Below are 20000 nucleotides of genomic sequence, written 5' to 3' on the forward strand. Positions count from 1 at the left end.
ACCAGCCTACGGTCCTTCTACAGAAAGTAGGCGACCTAATTATGTTAACTTCGGGGCATTTTCTTCATTAAATGCAGCACCCCTCAGCAGAAATCAGTTGAGATGTGTCAACAAATTCGCACTCCAGACCATTTCACTTAGGTCCCGTCCACTCGTAACCGAATAGTTTTGAATCCGCAACTGTTTCTCTGCGGATTCAGGATTTTTCACGTTCACACATAACGTATTCAAATCGAATTTGTTCCTCCACACGTATCCAGATTTGTTCTAATATCCTGGACTCCTCTGTGACTATTGTCAACAGAGCATGCGCCATCAGGCGTGCGAGTTGGCGACAAGAAAAGCGATAACATTTCGTTCAGCGGACCTGTTGAATATTTACCTGGTGAAGACTGGATCTGGGTTTGTAACGTCATTGGATTTGAGACCGTCCGTCCACACGATTCGAAATTCTTTGCGTATTCAGAAGTTTCCACTCCGGAGGGCGGATTTAAAAAGTTGCGGATTCGCATGCTGGATTCGCTGGATACGTGTGGACGAAAGGCGAATCCGATTAAAAAATATCCCGATATACGTGTAGACGGAGGCTTAGAATTAATTCATTGTCTTTTCTAATTAGGGAGAAGTAGCATTTTTCTCTGATGGGGACCGTTACGACGGCATGGTAGAAATACTTCAACAACACCCAGGTAATTTGATGAAAATTCTAGACGGATACGCTAGAAAAGGGACGGAGGATTAAACAAAAAGAACAACATATAACATCTCATAACATTTTACGGACACATTGCCATTTTTAAAAGGTGGGCAGACACGAGGGGTCACGTTGCAGCGACATGTTCCAGCGACAAAAAGGTGTGTAGTACCCACTGAGGCGACACGCACTAGGGCCGTGTAGACGAACTTGGGCAAATTAAGGACGGTGCCTACTATTGTTATTGCGCATACGTTCTGCGCATCTCCAGATACTCGGATTTCCTATTGCCGATGCTTACTAGCTAATACAGGGATATTTTTGCGCGGTTTAAAACTATCCGGAGAAAGTAGATCTTCGTAAGTACTCTTGGCATCCAAAAAGAAAATTGGGGGTAACCATGCATTTTTGAAAGATACTTAAGCTTCACTTTGAGAAAGAACGCCATACATTGCTTTGTATTTTAAAGCTTTTTACAAATATTATTCATGGTTACCTTTGAAAAATGCGTGGTTACCCCAATTTTCTTTTTGGATTTCAATAACATTTGTAAAGATCTACATTTCCTGCATAATCACACACCGGGGCAAAAATATCTTTAATTAGTAGGCACCGTCCTTAAGATAGTTCGACCGATAATTCGCCTGTGCATAAATACGGGAAAAGGGTGGATCATCCATTTGGACGAATTATCACGGTAGTTCGTCTTGACAGAAAAACTATTGTGGATAATTCGTCCAGACGTATGATCCATCTGTAATATTTAAACTAGACAGATGATTCGCCTTGACGGATAATCGAATCATAAATTCACCCAATATCATTTTTTTTTTTTGGGGGGGGGGGAGGGGGCTTTGCTGTAGTAGATACGTTTGTTTGTTTGTTATTTATTTGTTTGAGCAGGTTGACGTTTTGGCAGCTATTCAGCTGATGTGGACCTGCTATATCCACCCACCCATATACTCAAAGAGGACAGCCACAACATCGGGAAGTTCATCCCCTACTCTTCTCGAATGGTGTGTGGGTTCTTTAACGTCCCACAGGGAACTAATGAACATGGAAGATATTTGTGAGACGGAGCCTGCGGTTTATAGCCCTTATCCGAGAAGACTTAAAAGTCTAACCATTTGCGGATGGCAGCCTGGTGCTTAACAAACTGAGCCACCGTTGCGCGGTTAAAAGAAAGCTTTAGATTCTTAAACTCCCTAATTTCCGTATTAATTGGATATCTATCTCTACGCAGCCCACAAACATCTAAAACCTAAGAAGTAAAATTCTCATGGCTACCAACCTTTTCTTCCCACAGATGGTCATGCAGTCGCGGTGGGTTATTATGACGCACGAGTTGGACGACTTCGTCTTGTAAAACAAGGAAATGTTTGGCCAGGCGAGTATGATTTTGCTTTGTTTCTGTTAAGCAATACATAGGTCAACCCAACTAAAGGCCTCAAGAAAGACCAGGTACCCGTTTCTCGAAAGTCCCGAAAACCTTTCGGGCCCGAAAGCCATTTGTGAAATTGCCAACCGCTTGTTTTGGAAAGCGATCTTTTAACATGTATTTAAGGCAACAAAAAGAAAACTAACTGTTAAGTTTGACGAATTCAATCCTCTCCTTTCTTGAGATACAAAGGGAATTGGGACACCCGAAAACGTCCCGTAAAGTTTCGGGACTTTTGAGAAACGGGCCCCAGGGGCCCGTTTCTCGAAAGTCCCGAAAACCTTTCGGGCCCGAAGGGCCATCTGTGTACCTTCCAACCGCTTGTTCAGGAAAGTCGATCTTTTAACATGTTTTTGAGGTAACAAAAAGCAAACTGACTGTGAAGTTTGACGACCCAAATCCTCTCCGTTCTTGAGATATAGTGGGAATTGTGACACCCAAAAATGGCCCGTAAAGTTTCGGGACTTTCGAGAAACGGACCCCAGCACCGTGGAGAAGTACCCATTCACTTTATGAAGAAGTTTTTTTCCTTTCCTATAAACCGTATTCAGGTGTCTCTGCAAAGTCAGTATTTTTCAGTCCGTGATTAACAGCGCTGGACGGTAATCCGGCGCCCTACTAACTAAACCAATACGTTGACGCTTCGCATAATTCGTGATAAATCGAGCAAAGAGAGGGATTTAAGGACATGAATTTTTTTCATTTTTTTTCCTCAGGTGGAAAAATTCCTGGTGATAAAATAATTACCGTGAATGAATTTGTTCAGATTCCCTTGTGGTTGATCGTTTCTGCTTGCACTCTGAGCTTTCTTGGAATCGCTTTAGCGTTGTTCCTTTTGTGGTTCAACTTGCGTTACAGAGCAAAAAGGTTAGTTGTTGTCATTTTCAATCATTTTAATGATAGGGTACCAGCTGAGTGATTACGGCAGACGCAGACATCAAGTAAGCAAATTCATGCAGCCGGCGCTAGTCTCGGGAAAACGTACCGAATCGAAATTCGTTAGCCAATCATGATCACAGCAGACGCTGACAATCAAATAAGCCAATCATATGACGAGGCAATCTATGCAGCCAAAGTTTAGCGCGGGAAAACGAGTGTGAGCAAATTGCTATTGTCTCTGATTAGCTCAGGATGTGGCGCGCGAGGCTTTTTAGACCAATCATTGAGCCCAGCAATCACGAAATATCTTCCTACGCTTGTTTGGAAAAAATACTTAATAACGCCTACGGCTGAATCGAACCAAGTGATTCTTGTGCAAATATTTGCATTTGTTTCGGTTAAAAAGCATGCCCGCAATACGTCGAGAAGCCAGATAAGATTTTTCATCGTTAATTCGTATATGGTTTTCACCACGCGTGCGATCATTCAATATGACCACAAAATTCTGCAGTATTCACCATAGAACTGTCATTGATTGTCCAACGGTACAAACAGCCGGTATGGATAAACAGAAATTAGATCAGCGACTTGCTTGGGATAAAATTTAAAGTTGTTCTTCTTTGTATGTTTTTGTTATTTCTTAGATATATAAAGCTGTCAAGTCCCAACTTGAATAATGTTATTCTGCTTGGTGGAATAATTATGTATTCCACTGTAGTCATGTACGGATGGGATGGAAGGCTCTCGCCAATAAACTACACTCGTGTTTGCAGAGTAAGTGACATATAATAACAAATCTCAAAATCCGGCTCCAAAATTGTTACCTATTTTGTGTGGGCTTCTCAGCAAGAGGGAATTGAGTGGGGGGGGGGGGGGGTGGAGATGATATCACTAAATGTTTAAGTGCATGGGATGGGGTGGGAAGAACTCACACGAAATGAATGGGCAACGTCTATTGTGCTTTAAGTACCACATTATAAAAACTCGAATTGTTTTTGCAGCACTGACTTGTTCACACCCGTACCGGTGTCTATTTCGTGCCAGCGCCGTTCTGCCTGAAGGCCGGGCATTCAAGGATTTTTTTAAAGTCTTGCATAGTTTCACTGCCCAATAATTCTGCATTTGTGATGGAGCTTAGGGTGCCCTCAAGCCAAAAGAAAGTCAAGAGTGAGTGACTCTTTGGCGCTCACCATTAAGTCGAAATGTAGGAAATTTAAGTAAGAAGTCAAATGGAACTCTCCAGTTCCGGTTTGGACTGACCGAATATTTGAGAACTCCTTTGGTGGTGGTCCACCTTGACCGCTCCCAACTTGCGATCACAACAAGCTCATGTTATTCGCTTTGATTCGCGCGAAACTAGTGCGGTCGCACGGTAGCTTGGGCAGATGAAATTTCCGAAATTTCAAACTAAAATTCTTGCTGAATGGAAAGCCACACATTGACCGCTATTCCGCATCAGGTAATAAGGGTGGCGGGGGAGATGGGGGAGGGGGTGGGTTGAAAAGAAAGACGCTTGATTATCGGGGTCAAAGGATAACATCACAGAAAGCGACAGCCGAGACCAGCAACACCGAACAGCAACATTGGTGCTAACAGCTAAAACAAGATAAGAATAAGAAAAGTACATGGCCAGCAGTTATAACACGAAAAGATGTTTTCTCACATTTTCATTTGTTCTCTTTAAAGGTCCGATTCTGCCTTTTGTCTTTGGGTTTCACAGTTGGGTTTGGGGCAATGTTTTCGAAAACTTGGAGGGTCTTCCAAATCTTCACCAACATCACGAAAGTTAGAAAGGTGAGGTCTTGAACTTCCTTCCTTAGAACTTCATGCAATAGCCAAATTTTCATAAGGTTAAATTCCTCCTTAAGAAATCGCGTAGGTGTTGGAAGTAAAATAAAGATATGATTCGCCAGAGCCTGGATTTGACTTACAAAGCGTCTCTCTAACTCTACTCCACGAGCTAATATAAGTTTCAAAAACCACAGTTTAACAATAACATGAACGCTAATGTTAACTGTTGAGCGTTTTAACTCACGTGACCAGCAACCATATCGGATTATCAAGACAAAAGAAAGTATTTGCATAACAATAGAGTTTAATTCCCGGAGGATTAGTTTGGTATACCATCATGGCCGCCATTTCTTTCTTTTGGAACACCAACATGGCATACTGGTCTGAATTCGTCACGGTCTCATGTAAATACCCCCTAACCTTAACACTTGCTTATGGTAGGAAGCAGGTTGCAAATGCTTAGACTTGAATGAACACGCGTGCATCTTATTACTAACATCTCTGGACATGAGTGATTGCAGATCGGCTTTTGTTGACCCCCGACCTCTCTCCCCACAGGTGGTCCTTGATTCGGACTTGTTTCGAATGTTAGGTGCATTATTAGTTGTTGATGTCTCGCTCTTGGTGACATGGATGACATTGCATCCTCCCAGTAGAAGAGTTGTTGTTCAAAATGAAGGGAGTCACAAGGTGTGTAATTTTAATTGTAAGGGATTGAACCGGTGAAAAGATTTCCGCTGACCATGGAGGTAAAGACCTCTTTTCTTCTTGTTGGTCTACCCATAGTTCATATTGAGGGTTTTCATCTGACGTCACGGCGACCATGTTGATGTACAGAACAATGCAGTAAAATGCCTTTTGGGAATTTGACTCTATTATTATGCAAAACTTCTGGGCCCATTTTCTATTGTTATGTACACCAACATGGCCACCTCATCACGTGGATGAAAACCAAGAATAGATGGACTGGTTATAAAACCCCGATAACTTCAAAAGCGAGAACAGTACTGTTGCACTTCATGTTAACTTGAGCGAGACCATGCACAATCTTTTGTCCTCAGTTCACAACTGCGTTTTGAATAAATTAATCGAAACTTTTGATTGGCTGTTTTTGGCTCTTTTGTATAGCTTGTGCATGCCCAGGGCCAAAACAGCGAACAAAAACATGTCAAGCAAAGAAACATGTCAATTTTCATAACCACCTCCATATATACAGGGGCACCCAACGACCAATTTGTTGTAAAATGTATTATTATACCCCAGTTAATGAAAATAAATGTTATTAAGGCATTTTCAGGTGTTTTTCAGTGTTGCTGGGAAAACATAATCTGTTCCTTTTTCCCAGCAAGACACACAAGAAATTTCCCAGCCAGCTAGATAAAATTGGTTGGTTTCCCAGCCAGCTGATCAAATTTATTTCCCAGTCAGGAATTCCGCGCGCTTTCAAATCCCTCAATCCGAAACGACCAAACAAAAGCGACAAAACCGGGACAAAACAGGTTTTTTTCCGCAAGCGCAATCACTCTGACCAGCCGTCGTATGTTTGTGACTACTCTCTGGGAGAGGAGAGGGTTTTTTTTTTTTTTTTTTTAGTCGTCCTCAGTCTTCAGAGTTTCTAACCCCAGCTCGGGTTGAAATGCTAGAAAAAGTCAGTAATTCCCAGGCAAAACCTCTATCAATAACAAAATTTCCCAGCCAGCTAATCGAAACACCTGTATTTTTGCCAGCCAGCAAGATTCCTCTGGGGAACAGATAATGTGAGGAACAGATTCGTTGGGTGCCCCTGTATATAACTATAGTCTACTTTGGAGAATTGATTGCCGTGGATTGTCAAGGAGACTTAGCGTCGCGTTCACGTGAGAAAGGCCCAAAATTAAACAAGTTTCTTTGATTTGTGGCGAAACGCAAATATCAGCCTGATCCTTGACGTTAGCCCACAACGAGATACTAAATATCTCTAATATAGCATTCTTAACTCACTACTTTGTCAGAATTAAGATATAGGAGGCAAAATTCAGCCCTCCCAGACAGGAGATGTCAAGAAAAATAGAGCGAATAGACCAATTTAGATATATTAAAATTCAGTCGAAAACAAAAGGCATCATCTCGAGGCTCTGGGGAATAAACTCATACAAATCCTTATATTTATTCCCCAGAGCCTCGTGATGATGTCTTTTGTTTAGGACTGAATTTTAATATATCGAAATTGGTCTATTAGCCAATATCAAAAATACCATAATACTCTTTGTTTGTCCCTCCAAAATTTTGCGGAAGCGTTGTTTCCAGTCTCAAAAGAAAATAAAAACAATGATTATGCAAAATTTTGGAGGGACAAACAAAGAGTAATATCGTATTTTTGATATTGGCGAGAGTAGATCAATACCAGCCGAGCCCTGAGTTAGTAGATGGACTTTTTACTGGCGCGAAAGCCTGAAAGAAAGCGAGAATAGTGCTGTCGCATGTCATATTGACCGTGAACATGCACTTAGTTTACTTTCTTAGCTGCGAATAAACCCAGTAGTCGAAATTCTTCATTGGCTATCCCTCTTTCTTTGCTTTGTGCAGGGTAAGTCAAAACAGCAAACGAAAACATAGTGCAAAGAAACTTGTCGAGTTTCATAACCCTCTCCGATCTCTCCATATATAAATTATGTACGAATCCAGGCTTTGCATCTGGCATCGTTAAGGAATTCCTGTTTCTAGTGGAGGTGTTTCAAAGAAGACAAAAATTATGCACAGCGCGTTTCGAGTGTATTGAGACCTACAAAAAGGTTGCATGGATGGTTCTTTGCAGTAACTTTTTCAATGGAAAGCAGGCATCACTTCAATCAGAAGGCGCATGCGCAACTAGTCCCAGTCCTCTGCCGTGCGTTTCAGTGAAAAACATGTAAAAACTCTCAGGAAACGAAAGTAACAGGCGTTTTTTTCACCGGATGGGAACCGTCCCATCATTTTTCGTAAACTGCAGCATGGCATTTCTATTTGGACAAAAAATGGAAATGATATTTTGAAAAGTGTATTAAAGAAGGGCCTTAAAACGTCATAATATTTTGAGAAATATATATATTTTAAAATACATTGTACAGATTTTGTGTTAGAATGTTCTCATACTGTTGCGTTAAAAAATTGTGCAAAACATAGTTAACTCGCTGACTTTTTACACATTTTCTGTTTTGGTCACCTGATTTACCAAATATGGTTAAGAACCAGACAAAGAAATGTTAAATAGAACACACTTGGAGAAAAAGGGTAACTGTAGAGTTAAAGGGATCCGAAAAATGACTATTTGAAGGGGTCCGTAGCAACGGTTTGGTAGATAAAAGACCCTCTTGAAGGGACAATTCGTGTGGGACGTCAAAATAATAATATATCAAATTTATTAGGCGCAAATATCCATATAAATATATATTCAAATGTGGCATGCATCTTATTAATTGCAACTCTGGACATAACTGCAGCAAAAATCTCGTCTTACTCTCGGTTCTAAGCGAACAAGAATGAACCATTTGCACAATGGCGTAATTTACAACGAAGACTTTGAGCAGATCCTAATTGTCAGCCAAATTTGAGCAAGTGTTTTTTAGGTCCAGTCAGAACAGAAAAATGTAAATAAGGAGGCATTTTGACAAAACACTTTGGCCTTGTCATTAAAACGAAGCCATCTTTTGACGTTTTACAAGGTTGCAACTATTTGATCACATGATCAAATTTAATTGACAGGTGTTAGAAGATCGTGATTACAAGACAGTTCTGTACCGCGAGGAATGTGTTGGACCCCATTTCACCATCTGGAGCATCGTTCTGTGCACCTTCCATAGTCTGTTACTGATATTCGGCTTGTTCCTTGCCTTTGAGACTCGCAACGTATCGATTCCGGCGTTGAATGACTCTCGCTTCATCGGGATCAGCGTGTACAACGTGGTAGTCCTGTCCGCGATTGGAGTCCCAATGTCGTTTTTTACGAACAATCATGCAACAGTCAGCTTCTCACTCATCTGCGCTGTGATTCTGTTCTGCACCACACTCACTATCGGGATTCTCTTTGTGCCCAAGGTGCGGTCAAACTTATTCGTAATTTTAAATTATGAGATATAAGCTATCTTCAATTTGGTGCATGCAGACGGTTATTTCACTACCGCTTTGACCCATGAGCTGTGATTCACTCAAAAAGCTCTGCGCCACACTTTTTGACCACTCAGGTCCGAGTACTATGCCAAAAGGATTTTACATCCAATCAGGGCCAAGGAAAATCGAAACTAGCGCACGTTTTCTCGCGCCAAGTCTCGATTGCCTTGTGGGAGGCTGTGTGGCCCAGTGGTTAGGGCGCTTTCCTTGAGATCCGGAGATCCCGGGTTCAAGACCCGCTCTGACCACTCGTTGAATTTGATCCTGGTAGTCCCTGGTTCAACTTCCCAGCTGCACTTGTGAATAGCCAACTGGTTTGCCTCCGGCCAGTTGGGATTCTTAACAGTTGTAATTGTTGTGTTCTGTTGTTTCGTTGATTGTGTTTCATTGGCCCTGAAAAGCTCCTATGGGGAGCGGTCAATTAAGCATGTATTGTATTGTATTGTATTGTATTGCATGCTTACGCTTTTCCACCCTGATTGTCTCATTTGGTTGTCCACGCCTGTTGTAATTGGATAAAATAATCACTCTGGTTTTTTTTGTGGCTGAAATCAATTAAGTAACTCTGGGAATAAGAGCGAAAATTTCTCCTACAGACCTTTGAGCAGATGGGTATAAAACACAGAAATGTTTATCTAACATGTTACAACGCTTGCTAATTTATTTCGTCTCCCTTAGGTCATCAAAATATACAAAAACCCTGATGAGAATCCAATGCGTGCAAGCAGACCAGGCAATGGATTATTGACAGGGCGCCCACTTGCACAATCAGGCGCAGAGGAAAGTCATCGTGTTGTAGAGGAGGAAAACCTAAACGTGAGTAAAGAAGTTAGCGTGGTCAAAAAAAGAGTTTTTTGTCGCAACCAATTCAAACTCGAAGATGCGCGATTAACTGAACACAGCGTTCGGTTCTGGTATTTTCCTTTGGGAATGAAACGTTTTGTTCCAGGTTCTTCCAAATCATTCAAATGTGAATGCTACATTATAATGCAAATACAATACACAAAGAATCTTAACCCCGGGAGATTTGAATTGGGTTTAACATCGAGTTAGCCGGTTTGGTCTATTAACCGTCGACGCATTCGTAAGAGGCAGTGCGGCTCAGTGCTTAAGGCGCTTGTCTCGAGATCGGGACATCCCGAGTTTAAAACCCGTCCTGGGCCCGGTTGTTCGAAAGCCGATTAACTTAATCCAGGATTAGCGTAAACTTTTGTTTCATGTTTTCAACTTTTTGATGAAAGTTTCTTTTGCTAATTTTTGTTTTTCAAGACTGACTTCTTCTCATGTAAAGTTTTGCCGACTATCAGCGTTGAACAGCATTTGGGAATAGAGAAATAAACTCCTTGGATAATCGCCTTTTGAATAACCGGGCCCTGATCCTGGTAGTCCCTGGTTCGACTTCTCGGCTGCACTTGTAGATATTGTAGATAGCCAACTGATGTGTCTCCGGCCAGTTGGGGTTCTTTAGAAAGTTGTTCTGTACTGTTGTTTCATTGATTTCGTTTCGTTGGCCTTGAAAAATCTCTATCAATTAAGTATGTATGTATGTACCCTCATTGGCCATCCGTCCGTAGAGCCTTCCCAAGACTGTTTGTATTTCACGTTTTTGAGATCTGTGGTCACTTTAACGACCATGGAAAAATATTTTCGACGTCCGTATCAAATTTGCTTTGATTTTTGGCGGTTGTTTTGGATGATTGGCGAACTCAGATAAAGGAAGGTTCAATTTGTCTTACTTCCAAGAAAGGGCCAGGCCAAAACATACGATTAAAAACATGCAGGAGCCCATGAGTAGGAGCCTCCATATGCAATATATCCTTGAGTCAACCTTTGCCCGTATCTTTCTATTTTTAGAACCAACACTTCAGCAGGAGACTCACATTTACATTAATTTACATCAATTCGCACAATTTGCGTCCATTGTTTTTGCTATTTTTGTCTTCGTTAGACAATGAATTTATTCTGATTGGCTATTTTAAACAGCGCGTGCAGTGCCGAACAACTCGTGGCGTTCTAAAAATAGAAATATACGGGCAAAGGTTGACTCATAGGGCTTGTATGGGGGAGGCAAGCCCCTACTGATGGGCTCCTGAAACATGCGGGTTCGGTTAAATCACTTTTCAGTTGTCTTTTCCGCTTAAGCTAAATAAAACAAGCCATTTTATGTTGAACTTACAACAGGCGATGGTGAAAGCTTCATCGAGCCATCAAGACAAATGAAAACAAGGTACACAATGGCATGCTCCCACAGGTTCCAACTGGCTAACGGAAGATCATTCGGCTGATTTTCGAGAGTAATCGGACTTTTTCCGGAGTACACCCGAATTATCATTGATTAATAATTCTCTTCGAGGAATTAAATACTATATCGTTTCCTTAGTCATGCTTGCCGTGAAAAAATGTGTATAGAAATCAAGTAAATCATAATATATAGATTTAGCCAAGCCTAAAAGCGGAGCTCCCATTTGATTTCTAACCCAAGAAAGCAATATAGTGTAAATGGAAATAGTTATGCTTCTTCATGAAGTACAAAATTAATCGTCATTAGAGTATGCAGTTTACACTGATCGAATACCTCTGAGCTGACAGCAGTAAACAAACAAGCCTTGCAAACAATAGCCAACAACTAATCAACAACTAAAACTGGCTGAAATTACATGCGCAGTAATTATCTTTTTCACATCATTTTCCGTTGACTGATAATCTTTAAACCCTCTCTCTTCACTTTTGAACAACAGCAAAATTACTAATTAAAAAGTCAACTGAGCTAGAGCATACTAATTTGCTTACTTAACTGCAATTTCACAGTCAAACAAAGCAGCTCACGACTGGACATCCGTTTCACATAAAAAGCCTAAGCCTACGACCTTGAAGCCAAATCTGGCCAAAAAGAACCTGTCCCAAACATTGGTTACAAGTGCATTCGTTGCAGATAAATGTACTGCAATCCAATGTAAATTTATACGGCATGGAGAGTTTAATTAAACGTTTAATCGGTTTCATGATTTGCTTCAACATGCATTCAACATTTTGTTGAATCAAATGTTCGGTGCGTTTGAACAGGTCGTCCAACATTGTTGAAAGCGTAAAAAATGTTGAAAGTTTGTTGAAAGCGTGTTGAATCAAGTTTAAATGGGTTTAAACTTTCATTCAACGTCGATTCAACTTTTCCTTTGTTCTCAAAAATGTTGAATGGGTTTGAAGACGTTTGAACACTCCGTTCAGAAAATTCCATAACACACATGATGGCGTAGTTTATCTGGACGAGAGAGTCTGGTTTCTAGTCTTAGTTCCTCGCAATCAAATTTCGCGATTGTTGGTGCAATGTTGGTGCAATGTTGGTTTGAACGGCCTCCACACAACTTTGTTTTTGCGTCCAACATTTGCCCAACATCCGTTCCACTTTTGTTGAACGAATGTTGGTCAAATGTTGAAACCCTTTAAAAAGAAATAGACAACGATGACGAGAAAACTCGCCAATGATGTCTGCTGTAGGCTTGAATGGCGACGTGGTGTGTGATTGTTGAAATATACCAGAATCTCTGTCAGCATGGAATGGCAAACGTTTTCAGGCCTTCGTGTTTTTTTTAACGAGTTTTACAAAATATGTGAGGCAGCGAGGCATGCATTATGAAGGAAAACACTACCTGAAAGCTGAACGTTGTAAATAGGTTGTTTCTCGCTCTATTTCTCTGAGATTTACGGTATTCATCATTGAAATTTTCTCTTCTTCTCCTTGCTTGCCTTCACTCGAGGCTTTCTTCGTTTAAATTTCTCAAATTTCGTCGCCTCTTCTCTGGTGCTCTTTCCTACCATTTATCCCGTTGCTCGTCACTCAGAGGGACCCTAAGATCTACAACGACGACGTGGACGAAAACGTCACCGCAAAAGAGAACTTTGCTCTAGTAAAAGTCTTTGGCGATTATTCCATCTCGTTCACGTCGTACAATGTGGGCGAAGTATCCTAAAAATAAATTGGTACAAGCGGTTTCACAGTGAAAATAGGGAATGAAAGATTCTCTGTTACATGCTCACGTTGTCGTCAAAACCTCAAATTTGGTGATTTCAAGTCGTCGTCATGCAGAGAACCGCAAAAATATGTGCTAAAACGGGCTGCACGTGCAGCAATTACGTGCAGCACGATTATTTATGCTCTTTTAACCAATGATATCACTGTTTTGTGACGTTTTCGTCGACGTCGTCGTCGTAGATCTTAAGCTCCCTAAGATGATTTCCCGCCAGATAAACGCGGGTTTCCAAATGCAACGCTTGCCACACAATTTTCCCGTCCCTAGAGGCTGCCCTGCCTCTCCACCTCCAACCCGACAGTCTGTACGGGCGGGCGGGCGCACGTTGACGTCATAACCAAAATTTCTCGCATGGATAGATTTCCAAAAAAAATCTTACCCATGGTGCTCCGCTGGCGCTCCTTGCGCGTCTGAGTTCCGCTACAAAGGAACGTCAATCATACGGCAATTTGATAAAGGACGCCAGGTTTTCCTCGCCGATGCGAATTTTAGGAAGAGACCCATCACCCAAGACATAGTTAATTGAGGGACTGGTTATGAAACCTTAAAACTGCCTTCAAAAGCGACAAAAAAGTTATCGCAATCCTTGTTGAATTGATCGTGACAGTGCATAATCTTCGCTTCGCACTGGTTTGCATATTAGTTGTGCATAATTTCATCGGATCAGTTTTAGTTTCTAGACAACAGAGCTCGATTCACCGTATTCGAGCTCGAGTTACCGCGAATCGGGTGATTGTGTATGACCATGTATTGAAACTGATCAGCGGTTTACTTCTAAAAAACTCGGAGCAGTTCATGTGAGGCGATGACCTTCCATCGTTCCTTTTACACCTTCTAGCAGTGAAGGCGACTTTGTTACGGTGGCTTGTAAGGACCATCAATAGTTCAGAAAAAAAATTTCATAATGACACTTAGTAACTGTCAATTGACACTTATAACTGGCATTTACACTTCCAACTGTCAACGATAGTAACTGGCAATTCACACTTACAACTGGCATTTGACACTTATAAGTAGCAATTGACACTTACAAGTAGCAATTGACACTTATAACTGGCAATTGACACTTATAAGTAGCAATTGACACTAAGAACCGGCAATTGACACTTATAAGTAGCAATTGACACTTATAACTGGAAATTGACACTTGTCAATTGGTACTTATAAGTGTCAATTGTCAGTTATAATTGTCAATTGACAGTTACTAAGTGTCGTTATGAAACTTTTTTTCTGAACTATTGATGGCCCTTACAAACCACCGTACTTTGTAAACCTCATTGGCGGGAGAAATTTTGCAAAGGATGTTTAGATGGCAGGATTTTTTTGTTTATTCACGCTTTTTGTAAGCAACCCTTTTAGTTTGCTGGTAATCAACGCTCTTTTGGAGTAAGAGAAGCTCAGCAGCTTCATTTCTCCTATTAACGAAGTGAACGTATCGCAAATGCACTAAGTGTTAAAAACCCGATCAAAGTCCAGATTTCTTTGTTGGGAAGAGAGTGAAATTTGCAGAAAATGTTACAACGAGGTTAAGCGAAATTCTCGATCTCGAAGGCTTCGATTCAATACAAGCAGTAGATTACAGCGTACAGCGAATCAATGGAAGGAGGTATGTCTTTGAGTCATCGTTTAGCATTATCAGATGTTTTGAATTATCTTCAAGAACATCTGTTTTTAATTTTATCTCGACAGGTACGTCGGGTGGAATTCCGTCTTTATGAGACCAAACGAGAATTCTGGCGTCAGGTTCACTGCATTTTTTTCGATTTTCATTGGCATATATATGCGAACACTCTCAAGATACACGTTTATTTAATGAAACCAAAATAATACTCTTAATTACATAGTTGTTTATCACAAGGGTATAGTAGAGTTTAAAAGACATTGCTGAAAGGGATCAATTAGTACGTAATCACTTATTAGTTTATGGGATAATTCTATCGTTGATTTATTGTGACTCCCGCAAGTCAAAGATACTTGGTGAAGCCCTAGCTGGAAGTAAGATAATTATATTGTTACTTGTGGCACCTTTATTAAGGGGGTGGCACATAACTACAGAAGGACAATGGTTGCTAAGGAAGCTGTTTAGTCAAAGAGCCCTACAAAAAGGTTGCATGGATGGTTCTTTGAAGTAACTCTTTCAATGGAAATCTGACATCACTTCAATAAAGGTGTATACACAACTAGGTCCCAGTCCTCGGTCTCGAAAAGAACAAAAATACGAGGCGGTTTTTTAATCGGATGGGAACAGTCCCATCAATATTTGTAAACTGTAGCTTGGAATTTCTATTTGGGCAAAAAATGGAACTGATATTTTGAAAAGTGCATCAGAGGAGGGCTGTAAATCCATGATACACTGATTTTGTGTTAGATTGTTCTTATACTGTTTTATTAAAAAATTGTGAAAAACAAAGTTAACTCGCTGAGTTTTTAGGCATTTTCTGTTTTGGCCATGTGATTTACCAAATATGGTTGTCAGTCGAATCGGTAGAAGAAATGTTAAATAGAACACACTTGGCAAAAAATGGTAACTGCAGAGTTAAAGAGACTCGAGAAATGATTATTTGAAGGGGTTGATAGCAATAGTTTGGTAGTTCAGAGCCACACCCCTTAAACCTGATTGTTTTCATGTGGCAATAATGACTTTAATGCTGAATTAAATGTGTCTTCAGTATTTCAATCTGTGATAGCATCTTACAAGCTAAAAATGGAGAAATTGGAAATAGAAAGTGACATTTTGAAGGAGAAGCGGGTACCAATAATACTCAGTCATCCTAAAATCACATTTGATGAACAGGGTTTTCTTAAGCCATGATGAGTCCACGTGATCTGGTGGTAAACTTGTGGTCTTAAGAAAAGATTGATTTTGTTGTATTCATTTTCATGTCTTTGAGACAGATGTCCTGTCCTGTCCTTTGAAGTTTCTTTGTTTTGAAGAATAAATAAACTCACACAATTTGTTTCAAAGTATGTTTTCTCAATGCCAGGTCATGATCATTGCATAAACACGTAGAGGATGTATGTGGAGACCTCAGAATTATTCAAGTACTGAATAAGATGTTAATAATTATGTTTTCAGAAACAAAGCTACCTCAATTTGAAGATGACAATTTATACTCAATAAATAATGAGAGGTTTTCATTGTTTCGAAATGATGCTCTATCAAGAGGTACAGAACCAATGCATCCATTAGTAAGGGTGTATGGCAGCATATAGTTGTCCTTACTTTTATCTATATACATTTTAGCTCAAATGGAAATGGTGTAGAAATAACTATGTTGAGGTTTATGATGATCCCTCGTGTTACAGTAGTTGGAATCTAGGTCACCTACATGGTCACCTACATGTACTGTGCCTGTAGGACAATTCTGTAGTGCCATCAGAAGTTTATTAGTATCACTAACAACAACATTTAATATTTTCATTGGGGACTTTAATGTAAACTGGTTAAATGTTTCACAAAGGAAACCACTTTACAACTGGTTTGTGAGAGACAAGGGTTATAAGCAACAACTTACATGCAGTGCTACAGAGAACAATACTTGTATTGCAACTTCCCTGCAACCCAAATAGGATTTCAAATTTTAGAACCTTTTTTTGAGACCTGCATACACACTGTAAGTCAATTTTTGTGCCCTAATAAACTGCTTCAGTGCACATTAAGTGGCTGCATATAAACTAACCATGATAACTTTTAAAAAGCTGAAAAAAGAAGAGGAGCATGTATAGCAATCAATGTCTTTTTGCCTACGGTTGTAAATTGCAGATTCTACTGACCTACACAATTTGCAGCCAACAGATTCATCTGCTGATGGTAAGTACAATAGCGTAAACATTTCCAAACGGTAAGATTATTTAAACAATAAAAAAAAGACCTCTTAAATACACTATGCCTTACATCTTCAGTTTGTGCATTTTCTTTAATTTCGCACTTCTTCATTAACAATTTAATTATTGTTTTAAATTTTCAGAATCTTCTGTTCAAGGGTTTATCCATTCAGTAAGTGTTATAAAACAGCTGCAAACAAGAAAAAAACAAAATAGTTTTCCTGTACTATGAAAACTTCTCAAGAAGACAAAGTCAGATTGCTATGCTATTCACCACTGTGACCAAAAAGGTTTCAATTACAAGAGGCATACAAAAAGAAGTCACCAGTTAAGATTGTTGGAACAAAAAGAGCGCTGAGCAAATTTGACTCTTCACAAAAGGAACATGCCATCAAGAAGTCTGCAAGAATTGTTCCAGCATCACTTAACTTTGAATTTGATGAGCAACTGTTCCATGTAAATAATCTCATATCTTTGAGTGTCTTAAACAGGATTGATATCGAAGTCAATACAAAAGATGACACCAAGCAACCACTATGCACAAGAAATAGATAAAATATAAAACTGACTGTGTTGTAGCCGATACAGGTACTATGAAATTAGAACTTTGGGAAGATGCCATAGATCAGGTTGACATGAAAAGGTCATATCATTTCCAATTTTTGAAATTTCACATTTTTGATGATGCAAAATATGTAAATTCAAATGAATCGACCATCTTAAGTCTGATTGATGACATTAACAGCATCAGTCTTACTTTGTCAGAATTACACCAGAATGTACGTGAGACTAATAATTGAATTGGCATTGATATTAAGAAAAGTCTTAAACATCACACTCCCTCTGTTAAGAAAAACTAGAGTGCCACATCGTGGTAAATAGTAAAGGGAAAATACCAAGATATACTTGCTTCACTAAATAAATGCTGTTGACAGTTTTTTGGCATGACACAAACACCCTGACACAAGCAAGACAGACATTTTTAATTCTTCATCAGCAGATGCTAGTGGACGAGTCCCAAAAACTCGTCTATCAGTTTTTGCCCAAACAACATCTTAACATTGTGCAGGACACAGTAGCTGCTGTAAACCTTACGTTGATTTTATCTGACAATAATTGTTGTTGTTATGTTATCCTTTGTATCAAAAAGAGTCATGGATAAGGAGTTGATGTTGATAAACAGGTTATCAGTTATATGAATATGTTGCATGATAAACATTCTTAAAGCCTCATGTTATCACTTGTATCCATTTGATTATGGATTACAGGTTAAAGCTTATGTTAATAAACATTCAGTTAACAAACACTATCATGCATGTGTTTTGTCTCACCCCTTGCTGCAAAGTCACTTATTCCTCCTTTAAGCTATTTCTCAAGCAACACTTTTGGACATCAATAAAGGTTTCAGCAAGTCCCTTCCTTTCTATAGTTTCTTTAGCAGTAGCCACATGCGGTTATACAGTGTAGTTAGAAACATCTCTTCTCCCTCTATAGGGAAACTAGACCCTCCGTGAGGGTACACTGGGTTGCCTGTGGTACGTGCAGCGTTCCAGGCAATTTTTTTCAAGTTGGGGGCTCATTAAGACCATTTATTATATGGCTTTTGTTTGTAGCCAATATAACGCACGCTCTGATTGGCTAATTGTGACTGAATTGTAGGGCATTATTCTCCCTTAATGCCCACGGGCCGATTACGTGCTTGCAAAAACAAAGCAAAAGGTAATTAAGAAACCATATAATAAACTACTTACTAACCGAGCTACAGCTCGAGCCGTACTGGGGAATATTGGCCCTCGGTCGTTTTTGTACGGACCCTCGCGCTCGGTTAGTAAGAAGGTATTAAGGGGTCACCCAGAAGTCATACCAGCAGAGGCCCTTTGGCTCACAGGTTAGCAGAAGGCTCTATGCACAAAGACACCACTTAGCAGGGGAGTGACAGGCGATCAATGCGTAATGTGATAATGCGATAAAAGTGTCAAATTTGCAACCCGTTGCTAACGGCAACGGAAGCGATCGCATTACGAATAATTAACCTCTGTTTGCCAAAAATCACCCAAATAACCGATTTTTTCGACGGAAAATTCATCCCGGAGGATAAAACTATTCACTGGACATGTAGTAAACGTAAATATGTTCGAGCGAAAGCGAAAACAAGCGAATATTTTGAGGGAAAACACAATTATGTGAGATCAAAGGAACATGTACATGGTGAAGACATCGCTACGAAAATAATATTACCTTTTCAGCGACTTTAACGCTTGAAATTCCATCCAATCCACCTGGTCTAGTCTTTGAATTCACTATTATCGCTGCCCTACGAATCTTCAGTGTTCTACATAACAGCACACTTGGTAAAAGACGGCTTGACGGGAGACAGATTGTTGTCGAAGTCCATTACTCGTCGCTTTTAGGAGTCCACCGTGTCTTGTTCAGTATCCAATTGACTTGCCATTATTGAGTTTCATAAGGGTATATTTTGTTCAAAGATCCACTAAAACGCCATTCGCGTTACATGACTTTCGACGCCATTGCCGGTTAAGTTAATCGTTCTACTGTGTCCACCAGAGAAATCTACGCATTTCCCACTACCCTCTCGATCCTAAGAAAATACGCGCAGAAGGCTCTATGCACAAAGACACCACTTAGCAGGGGAGTGACAGGCAAGACTTTTACCGACACGGAAAATAAAAAAAATTAAAAAACGGAAAAATCTACCAAATTTCCGACTGGGATTGCCATACGGCAACCCAGTAAAAAAAGTGGGGCGAAGTGATGACGTCATAGTCACTTTTATTTCCTGAATGAGATATAATGACGTCATCGCCATTTCCACTTTCGTAAACACTTTTCTTGCAGGATTCATTATTCTTCCGCCTTACTAACGTTACAGTACCTATCAAAGCAAGGATTTAAAGCGGTAAGATGTGCTTAAAATAATTTATTTGCGGCTTAATATTTGGTTTGCAACAGGGAGAGAGTTTACTTCAGTTTCTTGTCTGTGTACAACTCCATGAACTTAGCGGCCCTTGATTTGATCAAGCAGAATGTTCTTTGATTCTGTCTGGAAGTTTATCGCATGACTGTACATTGAGACTTACATTTAGTTATGCAGATCTTTTCCCGCTCAGTACCTCTTTAATTTATAGCTTTATAGACTACTATACGACCTATACTGTATCATCGTCGTTTTCATCAAACGATCCTTGCTCTTTCTGGGGTC

General features: G+C 40.0%; 2 protein-coding genes across 7 annotated transcripts in view; both read left to right on the forward strand.

Annotated features, from left to right (window-relative positions):
- Window positions 1–18081, forward strand: part of LOC138016084 (gamma-aminobutyric acid type B receptor subunit 2-like) — a 34353-nt gene extending 16272 nt beyond the window's left edge. For 2 of the 6 annotated variants that reach the window (XM_068863255.1, XM_068863256.1), the window contains 10 exons: window positions 620–689; window positions 2001–2081; window positions 2849–2999; window positions 3656–3785; window positions 4698–4805; window positions 5361–5492; window positions 8523–8855; window positions 9606–9743; window positions 16719–16766; window positions 16924–18081. In XM_068863255.1, the coding sequence (XP_068719356.1) occupies window positions 620–689; window positions 2001–2081; window positions 2849–2999; window positions 3656–3785; window positions 4698–4805; window positions 5361–5492; window positions 8523–8855; window positions 9606–9743; window positions 16719–16766; window positions 16924–16956 (1224 nt within the window). In that variant the 3' untranslated portion in view covers window positions 16957–18081. Of the gene's footprint in view, window positions 1–619; window positions 690–2000; window positions 2082–2848; window positions 3000–3655; window positions 3786–4697; window positions 4806–5360; window positions 5493–8522; window positions 8856–9605; window positions 9744–11105; window positions 12862–16031; window positions 16767–16923 lie in introns of those variants that run through there. The other 4 variants (XR_011125729.1, XR_011125728.1, XM_068863257.1 and 1 more) reach the window with 4 other exon arrangements.
- A 1520-nt stretch (window positions 18082–19601) lies between these two features.
- Window positions 19602–20000, forward strand: part of LOC138015057 (uncharacterized) — a 10539-nt gene continuing 10140 nt past the window's right edge. The window contains exon 1 of the mRNA XM_068861962.1: window positions 19602–19697. The gene's annotated coding sequence lies outside the window, so the exon portion shown is untranslated. The remainder of the gene's footprint in view (window positions 19698–20000) is intronic.

This window comes from Montipora capricornis, chromosome 9, assembly GCF_036669925.1.
Source record: "Montipora capricornis isolate CH-2021 chromosome 9, ASM3666992v2, whole genome shotgun sequence".
Classification (NCBI taxonomy): Eukaryota; Metazoa; Cnidaria; class Anthozoa; order Scleractinia; family Acroporidae; genus Montipora; species Montipora capricornis.